Source organism: Haliotis rufescens, unplaced genomic scaffold (assembly GCF_023055435.1).
Source record: "Haliotis rufescens isolate VD_foot unplaced genomic scaffold, xgHalRufe1.0.p SCAF_9, whole genome shotgun sequence".
NCBI classification, from domain to species: Eukaryota; Metazoa; Mollusca; class Gastropoda; order Lepetellida; family Haliotidae; genus Haliotis; species Haliotis rufescens.
In genome coordinates, this window is record NW_025964383.1 from 25,565,705 (window position 1) to 25,577,496 (window position 11,792).

Consider the following 11,792-nt stretch of genomic DNA (forward strand, 5'->3'; position numbering starts at 1 on the left):
TTTAGCACTTGATGTGCAGTTATTAGCTGGTCCTTCTCTTGTCAGATAAGAGGTGAAATGGGGTTTCATTGGGTATTATTGCACTTCTATTGCACTTCTATTGCGACGAGCGTGTGCGTGCGTGGCTGCTTGTACAAGTCGGACTGATGGCGATTTATAGTGCTAGCACACTGAGATACCATGCCGCAGTTTATCATGAATACCCCACTCAGACACAGTATACTGACTCCGAGCCGACCAGTCCTTGTTTTAGCCCCTTAATGCCGAGTGCCAGACAGGGTAACAACAAGTACCATCTTTTGACGTCTTTTGGTATGGTGCAGTCCGGGACTAAACCCCGGACCTTCTGCTCTCCGGGCAGACGATCTACCACTAGACTCACATGGGTACAATTTGTGAAGTCCATTGCTGGTTACCTTGCCTTGATATTGCTGGGATATGGCTAAAAGCGGCATAATACCATACTCACTCACTCACTCACACTCTGGAGAACACTTGAGAGGCAATTCTGTATGCTTATCTCAGATGAGCTTTGTAGTTTTGTTATGTTACTTCAATATTTAACCTCAAAATATGTTTATGCTGAAATGTCTAGCCCAAGGTTTTTGTTGCTTTCAGGAAAATCCAATTTGACCCAAACTTTCGAGGGCAGTAGGGAAATTCACGGGAATGGCTCCAGCAACACAGGTGGAACAATGAACCACTATATGTCTGGTGCAACACACGATCCGCTCAGGGGCATTTTCAATTTTGGTACCAGCTTGTTCCCGGTTCCTCTCAGTGAACTTGATCATTTAACGGGAAAGACAAGGAAGAAAACGTGGCCATGTCGTCAATGTAGCAAAGTCTTCTCTGATTCAGGAGCTCTGACCTATCATAGGGAGGCTGTACATGAGAACAAAGTGTTCATGTGTGAATGCGGGAAGGTATACAAGTATAGGCCCAGTCTCATTTTCCATCGGAAAACTTGCACCTACATGTCGTCCTAGCATTGGGGAGACTGAGGAGAACATGTTCATGGGTGACTGGCAGTTGCTGTTGGACAACTACACTTCTTCCTTAGAACAGAATGTGGAGCATTTTACTGGCTTAGAGTCTTGTTGTATAGAAATTTCATTGAAAAGCATCTGGGTTTTTATCTGACAATTGAACTTAACCTTGACAGTGGTTATCTTCAGGATATGACTCCTTCATGCAGGCTGTGTTCTATTGTTATTTACATGGCACTATGTTCTTTGAACGTTTGACCTTCCTGAAGGTCGTGGACGTCACTTTTTGTCATTATACACGTTCAGCATACAGTGTGTCTAGCCAGTGGAAGACGCGTCTAGAAAGAGTTTTCTTGTTGTTTTCAGATGTTCGGGACCAAAATCAGAAACGGGGACATAGAATGGGTTATAAAACGTTAGGACACACCCAGCAACCACACCATCTTGTGGAAATGAGACCATCAGACATGGACATGCATCCATCAATCAGAACCACTGGGGTGCCAGACATCCCAAATATGGGCATGCACCCGCCCATTATGTCACTAGACCTGCCAGACATGGCTTCCCAAGCCCTGTTTAAGTACTTTCATCCTAGAGACCGATCTGATAGCGCGAAGTATGCCTGTCCACAGTGTGAAAAATCTTTCTCTGATGCTCGTTCGTTGCACTATCACAGAGAAGCCATCCATGACAATGTGACTTTTCAGTGCGTGTGTGGCAAGTCCTACAAGTACAGGACTGGGCTGTTTGGACACAGGCGGACATGCATTGTGTATCTTGCTCAGCAAGCGTAGGTACTTGGCTGGCTGTGCACAGAGGATATATGCGAGGGACTTGATCTTGGCTCTGTGGTTAACATGTTCTTTTTCTCTAATGGCTGATGTTCCTGATTACCATCTAGCACAACATGAACAGCTGTGTGCACCATTCCTTAACTGTCAGGAGGCACAGTTGGCGCAGTCATCTTAGGTGCCGCGATCGGTTGTGCAGGGTTGCCTTGGGCACGCCAGAAACCTATGATTGTGATATAACTGGAGTAATGTTAAAAGTGGCATTAAACCCAACTGGCTCACTCATCCACCTTATCTGTCATCTGGGTATGTTTGGTTAGTGTCATTATTCCCTTACAATTGATGTTTCTGATTACGATAATGTCACAGGAAGACCTGCTGCGTCTCACTCAGCAGACCTGGTTTTACAACCTGTGCACCAACCACCACCCTGAGCCTTGATAGTCAGGTAACTTGGGCATTCCTCGATGACCTTCATTTATGTGTACATTGATATCAGCAGTTGGGCTTACTCTTGTGATGCAGATCAGGTGTTCCTCTTTCCTCACGCTTCTGTATTAGCCATCTACTTTTGTGTATTGACCTTCAGTCCAACACAAATTATTCTGTAAGAATTTCCTTCTTAAATTTATTGACTTGTGCAAATGATTTTGTTCTGTACCCAGCTTATCACCTGATGGGATGTTTTTCTGATGTTGGCCATGCTTGCAACTTCTTTGTATTGAAAGGACAAGTGTCATTAGATTTTTCGAATGGCCTTTATTATGAATAGGAACTTGGTTATTGTGACATGGAATGTGACATATTGACAATTGTAACAGATGTGAAGGACAACCTCCTGTGTGATTTCAGTTGTGAACCAAACTAGAACAGAGTTTTTGTTACTTTCAGATATCGGATGGAGTTCCTCTCAGAGGTCTTTAGTTGAGAGAGTCAGTCAGATGGTAGAACACTTTCCAGGTCCGTTAATAAACGCCAATGTCCGGCGTCCGTCACACGATGGTGATCGAAGGACTGACTCGTTCATATGTCCAGAATGTGACAAGTCGTTTTCAAGTCATGGGTCAAGATTTAATCATATACAAGTGGTCCACCGAAAACAGACATTTCAGTGTGCTTGTGGCAAGGTTTATAAATACCGGACAGGCTTACTTGGCCACCAGAAGTTTTGTGCCATGCATCATCAGATGTCTGTTAATGTTAACATGCACAACCAAATGTAGTGGAAATCTGACACTGAGCATTTGTTCCCGGTGTGATATTGCATTGTCAACTGAGATTAGAGCCCATAAATGTTGATAACTAAGTAATGTATTAGTAAGCAGTCTGGAAACAGTCAGTGAAGTGAAGAAAACCCACAATTGAATCACATTTTACTGTTTGTAATGTAAGTCCATGACAGGCAGTGCTCTTCTGGTTTGCGAGTTGTTTAGTGATGAATAAGGGATATATTTCGTTGTGGTAGAGACTAATTATTGTCAACATTAGGTTTACAGTTACAACTGATGGTTGTTGCCATATATCCTAAGAAGCGAGTTTCATTTTATGGCATTTTGTCTTGAATTATGATTGGTGTTCTGATGTCCCAGCTGTGGATTTGCCTTTTTGCATTTACTGTTTCTGTTTATGGGAATCATGACAACTGTTTTAACTGAAGTTCAGGAATTTAGGTTGTTTTATAAAATTTTACTTATTTTAAGGCAGATAGAGTAAACCTCCATAGATCAAGAAGCTTGACTTATTATTGAAACTGTTTTGTATCATGATCAGATTTACATACATCTTAATTCCGTATTCGACGTAATAAGCGCCCAGGGCGCTCTCAAAATTAGAAATAGGGGGCTCTTATTAGAATATTATTTTGGTGGAAAAAGGATAAGTTGAAAGATAAATTTCATGGTTTATGCTGACGGCCTGACTGTTTATATACGACAGATATATTTTTCCAGAATTTAATTGCCCATACTTAAGGGTGCATATAACACACGAGTGCGTATTATACACAAATAAATAAGTCTTGTGTACATTGATCAATCGGAAGGGGTGCTAATTGGGATTGTTCACTTGTCAATATATTAGCAAATATCGTCGTGGGCGCTTATTAGAGCGGGGCGCTTATTACGTCGAATACGGTAATATTGAAGCTTCTTTGAAAGAAACCATTGGTTGTGACACTGTTCATTGATTCAGTGGATTCATGCAAGTGTTGTTTCCTGTTACCGGAATAAATGTTGTATCTAATTCACCAAGCCTCTTATTCTTTGTCCATCTCATGCAGTGCATGAAGTCACACAACATATCTTTTCATCATGGCTTTAACCTGTAATGAGCAGTCAGAAATTAGCACAGCCTTTTTGTTACTTTCAGGTACGAGTTGTTTGGGTGGAAACAAAGCTGCCACTTCTCTAACTGTGCCTGAAAGTAGCTGGAGGACCGCTAAGCAAGAGCAGCTTCTTACAAATCCTCCTCAAAACTTGCCCATGTGCTTTGACCTTGGTCAGAGTCTGGTTTTACAGAAACTCCATCACAATGTACACGCTGCCTCCAGTGTGGAATATAAGAAAGGCTTATTTCCTTGTCCCAATTGTGAGAAGAGTTTTGCCACGGCCAAAGCTCGAGGTTATCACATTGAGTCGATACATGAACATAAAACGTTTGCTTGCATCTGTGGCAAGGTGTACAAGTATCAGCCTGGCTTGTTCCTCCACAGAAAGAGGTGCATCATGTATATGGCCACGAGGAATGACCATAACCAGTGAAGGCAACTACCGTATTTGACGTAATAAGCGCCCACGGCGATATTTGCTGATATATTGGCTGTGAACAATCCTAATTAGCACCCCTTCCGATTGATCAATGTACACAAGACTTATTTATTCGTGTATAGTACGCACTTATGTTATATGCACCCTTAATTATGGGCAATTAAATTCTGGAAAATATATCTATCGTGTATAATACGCACAGGCTTTTCTTTTGTATCATTTCGGGGCGGTCGGGTAGCCTAGTGGTTAAAGCGTTTGCTCGTCACACTGAAGACACAGGTTCGATTCCCGACATGGGTACAATGTGTGAAGCCCATTTCCAGTGTCCCCTGCCGTGATATTGCTGGAATATTGCAAAAAGCGCCTTTAAACCATACTCAGTCGGTTTGTATCATTTCAGGCTTTCAGCACAAACCACAAAATTTACGATCTTTTAACTGTTTTTTTCTCTCACCAAAATTATATTCTAATAAGAGCTCCCTATTTCCAATTTTGAGAGCTCCCAGGGCCTTATTTTGCGTCGAGTACGGTAATTACTTTCATTGCCACTGACACCCTTGCCTTAACTTTGGTGTTCAGTTTCATAAACTCTATTGAACACTTGGACATAGTTTGGAAATGGGGTATTTCCTTCAGAAAAAGGGACACTTCACCTTTACAGCCTGTTGCTGCTCTTCCCTGTAATGGCTGTAGCCATCCATAGTGCAAGATTTGTGTGATTTAGCTCTCAGTAGTTGCAATGATTGTTGGATTGATTGATTGCAACCAGGTCTGTGTGAGTGAGTGAATGTTGTATTACATCACAGTCTGCATTATTCCAGTAAAGACGAGATGTGTTATGGATGACAACTTCTTTATTCTAGCTATGGACGCTGTCAATCATTGAGTGTTGACCAGACAGACCAGTCACTGGTTGCATAAGTAGTTACACTGTCGTGGTGGAATGTCACATTCGGCCAGGTCTTTCATTTCAACCACTTGATTGTCAACAAGCGTTGGATACATCGGACGAGTGAATACCAACATGGACCGATGATGACATACGGAACCAGGTCTCACACTGTAACCACTTGATTGTCAACAAGCGTTGGATACATCGGACCAGTGAATCCCAACAGGGACTGATGATGACATATGGAACCAGGTCTCACATTGTAACCACTTGATTGTCAACTGTCCGCCCCCGAATCCAAACAGGGACCGATGATGACATACGGAACCAGGTCGCACACTGTAACCACTTGATTGTCAACAAGCGTTGGATACACAGGAGCAGTGAATCCCAACAGGGACCGATGATGACATACGGAACCAGGTCTCACACTGTAACCACTTGATTGTCAACAAGCGTTGGAGACATAGGACCAGTGAATCCAAACAGGGACCGATGATGACATACGGAACCAGGTCTCACACTGTAACCACTTGATTGTCAACAAGCGTTGGAGACATAGGACCAGTGAATCTCAACAGGGACCGATGATGACATACGGAACCAGGTCTCACACTGTAACCACTTGATTGTCAACAAGCGTTGGATACATAGGACCAGTGAATCCCAACAGGGACCGATGATGACATACGGAACCAGGTCTCACACTGTAACCACTTGATTGTCAACAAGCGTTGGATACAAGGGCCGATGAATCCCAACAGGGACCGATGATGACATACGGAACCAGGTCTTACACTGTAACCACTTGATTGTCAACAAGCGTTGGATACATAGGACCAGTGAATCCCAACATGGACCGATGATGACATACGGAACCAGGTCTTACACTGTAACCACTTGATTGTCAACAAGCGTTGGGGACATAGGACCAGTGAATCCCAACAGGGACCGATGATGACATACGGAACCAGGTCTCACACTGTAACCACTTGATTGTCAACAAGTGTTGGAGACATAGGACCAATGAATCCCAACAGGGACCGATGATGACATACGGAACCAGGTCTCACACTGTAACCACTTGATTTTCAACCGTCCGCCCCTGAATCCAAACAGGGACCGGTGATGACATATTCATCCACATTCTCCCACATTGTAACCACTTGATTCTGCCCTTGAATCCCAATCCAAGACTGCCTGATGCTATATGTCCAAAAATGTGTAATAAGCCTGACACAAGATCTAAGTGTGAAAATGATAAATACAGTCACACTTATCGCACTGAAGTTTCTGGTTGCATATGTATTCTAAGTTTTGTCTTTAAGTTTGTAATTTCTATTTTGTTGTGCTTGAGTACTCTTTACAATTTTGCCTGCATAATGTCTGTTACATGATTGATGAACTATTTCTAACTTCATGTGACACCTATGAGTATGATTGACCAAACACTTTCTACCCTTTTTGATGAACCAAAGCTGTAATAGAAAACAATAATGGTGAACGAGACACCAGAGGTGTTGTCAGAGTTACCTCCCTTGAGCCAGCAAACCCTGATGTTTTGACAAGGAAACAAGACACACTCAGATGCATGTTTTGAACATTCATGGATAGAACGCTTGGCTCACTGTAAACTTATTTGCATCCAGAAAACAATAGAAGCTATAAATATATTTTGCTGAGCATAATACCATTTTGAAAAAAAAATCTTACTCTATGATATTTTCGATATGGAAACATACAAGGGTAGTAATGTGACTCATTCAAGGAAGTATTTTCAGAAACGGTGTATGAATAAACATTTTGGTAGAACCACGCAATTTGTCTTATGCTTGTTGCCATCTGCGACAGATTGGGAATCCCAATCAAAGCATATCAGCAATATTATTCAATAGTTCGTGTCTAGAAAGAAGGCATCACGCTGATGTATGGAGCTTGAAAGTAGTTCCTGCTAGACGACCTCATTTGCATATTTATCGAATCCTGATACCAGGTTTATCGGATTGGTTTATCATCAATAAAACAAACCTTTATATTTTAATGCTCTTTATCCGGTCATCAGCTGTTAAAAGTCAGACAGTCTTCAACAGAAAAGTGACCTGTGATAGATGGTTTTGTGTGATTTTCAAACAGACACTGCAATCTCCATGACTGCACATTTATAGCTAATATACTTGTTGTAAAAGGCGACTAACGGGATCAGGTGGTCAGGCTCGCTGACTTGGTTGATGCATGTCATCGATCCCACATTGCGAAGGTCGATGCTTGATATGAATTTGTGGATTGTCTGGTCCAGACTCGAATATTGCTGAGTGTGGCGTTTAACAACAAACGAACCAACCAATATAGCTAATATGAACCATGTGATGTTTGCACAATGTATTCTAAGATATTGTATATTGACCTGTTAAAGTATTCCTGTTGAACAGAACTGTTACATGTAACAAACAAATTTGATTTGTCTAATAAAGGGTTATTGATCATTAGTTGTGGATCAGTTTTGTTATGCCATTCACCGCAAAAGTGAAGTGGGTGACCATGGTGACATAATACGGCCTTGCTGTACTATTGCTGGGTTGGAGTGTATGTGCACGCTGTGTAATACACAAATGTTGTCAGTTAATGATTAGATTTTCATGCCCGCCTACCAAACACCCGCCTAAGATTTTATTTTTCCAAATAACCTACAGTTGAAGAAAATCACTGTCCCTTCTTTCTTTACCGAGGCGGTCGGGTAGCCTAGTGGTTAAAGCGTTCACTTGTCATGCCGAAGACCTGGGTTTGATTCCTGACATGGGTACATAGTGTGATGCCCATTTCTGGTGTCCCCTGCCGTGATATTGCTGGAATATTTCTAATTTCTATTTCACGAACGAGCTCACGAATCAGCAGAGATATTTCTAGGTTCTTGGTTTACACGTTTGGATGTTGTACACACAAGTCAAGGGCAACTTTGAGGTTAACTATGTGCCAGGCAACTGTGGTATATTGCCGTCAGCCCACAAGATAACCTGCCAGGGAGGTTCACTGCTGTCAATTCCACACAACACTTTTTGTGACCAAAGTTATCAATAAACCATACACCTAATTCATCATGTGAATCACGGGGCAGTGGTGTCGAGTTGTTGGAGTTTAAGGCCTGGGTTCAATTCCTGACGTGGGTACAATGTGTGAAGCCCATTTCTAGTGTCCCATGCCGTGATGTTGCTGTATATTAGTAAAAGCGGCATAAAAACATACTCATGTGAATCTCATCCATCGACATATTGTCCACAGATTCTTTGAAAAGTTTGTTTAAAAGAATCATTCACTTGCCTCAATTGAAATGTGTTTGCTATTGCTGACTGATGGTACACAACCACAACAAGTCAACTCTTGTCCCACCATTCCAAAGGAAACCGTTCAGTTTCCTGGGGAAAGCATTTTCCTGACAGCTAGGAATACAATACGAAACGCCAATGCCAGAGAATCATCAACCTCGATTACCTGCTGAAACATTCCACTTGTTGAAAAGGGCAAATTCTTGCCTTAAAATGCGACTATGCTTGTCGTAAGAGTCGACTAACGGGATTGGGTGGTCAGACTCGCTGACTTGGTTGATGCATGTCATTGATCCCAATTGTGTGATCCCAACTCGATTATTTACAGACCGCCGTCATATAGCTGGAATATTGCTGAGTGCGGCGTAAAACCAACCAACCAACCAACCAACCAACAAAAAGGGCAAAATAGTAATATAATTTTATAAATGGATCACTGAAAGTCAATGACACTGGGTGTTCATGAAAAGGGTAAGCATGTCCTGCCCTACCGGTAGCACCCACCACTCAGAACAATTTGCATGAAAAATTAAGTGTTCATTATCTGATGCCACACAGCAGTACTCCAGCCATACAGCAGCAGCCTGTAAACCAGGCTCCACACACAAGGCATCTCTATCCTGTCAATATTTTGGGTAAAAAAATCCCGAAACATCTGGGAATACAGCTGAAAACATTTTCTGTGACATGCTAAAGAAAAGCCAGAGGTCAGTTTCTCCTTCAAATAGTTTCAGTGGAAATCAACAAACATTACCATCTTTCCCACCACCTGCACTTGAACAACAGGAACTTGTTGCCATTTCATTTTGGGCAAAAATGCAGTTTGCCGGACACCTTCCGCCATTTTGGTAAGGCATGTGCACAAGCTCATTCCTTTGTAACGGTTTCAGTTGTTCAGATGACATTTTTTGTTGCCTTGCAAAAATAGTGGGGTTTTTGGTTTGTCTCCAACCCCCCCCAACACAATGGCTTGAATTAAATGCTTTCGTAAGTTAATATAATGTTTAATTACCAAAGTAGATGCCAAATACAAAGTGTTTGCTGAAATGTGGCTCTGACGGATGTCACTGATGAGGTTGGCACTCGCCATGATCAAACTTCTATTTTTGAGCGCTTTTTTTATGTTGATGTCTAATTTTCACTTTTATATGAAATTTCAAGGTTTAGTCATATTAAACCATGCAAATACAAACAGGGTCATTTTTCTGCTCTTTTTTTTCAAATAGTTTAACACCCTATTTTTCAAATAGAAATGCTGTCGCGTTCGGCTCTATTTAAAGCGGATAGGTGTCTGGTATTATGCATGTGTACCCATTTTTGTGATGTCTTCACTTACCTGTCTTTGAAATGTTCTTGTCGTGTCTGATGGGTGGAAGTCCAGTCAGGTTGTTCACTCTTGTCTGATTTTTTTCTAGGTTTTTACCCTTTCAATATACATTAGCATAAGGACATTGAACACTCGCTGGTGATGTCAAAATTAACGTTAAGTGTTTCCTAATCTCTTCCTGTTGCTTGAAGTTTTGTATTCTGCTGCATCCTAGGACAGGCAAACCATCACCCATGAGATCTTCTGAAATCAAGTTTTTTGTTACTTTCAGGTTTTCCAAGTTATTGGCGTTGGGGTCGACCATCTCTACAGGCGTTATCACATATGGCGAGTGTGGATGACAGCATCCGCTTTGCTTTGTCTGCTCAGTCATGTATGGCGCCTGCAGGGGATCCCAAAAATCGTTCTTACCCTTGTCCTCATTGCTCAAAGGTCTTCACCCTGTGGAACTCCCGATACTATCATATCAAAGCCATTCATGAGAGGGTGTGTCTAGCATGTGTTTGTGGGAAGGCATACAATCGCAGGCCAAGTCTGCTCAGACATCAGAAGCTGTGTCCTGCGTACTTGAGTCAGGTGGATAGGGTGGTTCCACATCACGGGGCTTCAAATACTGTTGACACAATGGTGGTACCACATCACGGTGCTTCAAGGGCTGTTGACACAATGGTGGTACCACATCACGGTGCTTCAAGGGCTGTTGACACAATGGTGGTACCACATCACGGTGCTTCTAGGGCTGTTGACACAATGGTGGTACCACATCACGGTGCTTCAAGGGCTGTTGACACAACGGTGGTACCACGTCATGTGGCCACAGGTGCTATTGAGACAAAAATGGTACCCCAACAAGTTGAACCCCTTTCTCTGACATTAGATACCAAGGCAGCAACGCCGTCACCCCATCATTTTTCTTCAAATATGGTTGTTGCAAAGGAATCGACACATAAAGTAGCTGAGAATACTGTGGAGACAAAAGTGATACCTCATGTGGATTCAAATGTTGAAAGCCAAGATGAATCAGTGTGATTCCTCCAGTCAAAAGTTGTGACTTCAGTATATTCCTGATTGTGATAAGGAAGGGACAGATTTTGTGAAGAACAGTCCGATTGAATCATGCTTCCAATATGTTCTTGTAAATGTAGAAAAAAGTTACTGTGAATGTGAAATATTTGGCTGTGTTGCACTATGTAAAAGGTGTGCTGGTTCTTCCCTTGAAGTCTCATTATAAGTTGTCATTGGTGTTTTGTGGTTGCGTAGACTGGCCAGAGGATGTCACGATCCTTTGGTACCAGACATTTTCAAAGAAAGTTCAAAGTTTATTTTACGACACATTAAGTGAATAGTCTGAAATGCCGGAACAGTGAATTAATATGTGAAGGACAGAAACTTTTCACTTTTGAGGAGCTGTCATAAGAATCTAGTATATTTTGACGTTTTGGAGGACATGATTAGTCCATGGATGCCCTCATGAGCCTGACAAAGGGTGACTTGGTATATGCTTGAAAGCAACAGCGTGAAGGTTAACACTTTGAAAGGAGGGAACAGGCACGAGGAGACGCCTGACAAAGGGTACTTGGTATATGCTTGAAAGCAACAGCGTGAAGGTTAACACTTTGAAAGGAGGGAACAGGCACGAGGAGACGCCAGAACAAGAATCAAGCTGTCTTGCAGTTGTATACCAACTTGATTTTTGTTGCTTTCA

The 11,792-nt window shown here is 42.1% G+C and overlaps 1 protein-coding gene across 37 annotated transcripts in view; it reads left to right on the forward strand.

The window, feature by feature from the left end:
• The window catches only part of LOC124130918 (transcription factor IIIA-like), a 97,527-nt gene that overhangs the window by 20,703 nt on the left and 65,032 nt on the right, over nt 1-11,792 (forward strand). Inside the window, exons 2-3 of one of the 37 annotated variants that reach the window (XR_007219608.1) lie at nt 1,356-2,231; nt 2,675-3,696. The exons of 31 other annotated variants lie outside the window; for them this stretch is intronic. Coding sequence is in view for 5 of the 6 variants with exons in the window: in XM_048390797.1 (XP_048246754.1) it covers nt 10,359-11,116 (758 nt within the window). In the remaining variant the exon portion in view is untranslated. 5 more of the 37 variants (XM_048390797.1, XM_048390803.1, XM_048390818.1 and 2 more) reach the window with 5 other exon arrangements.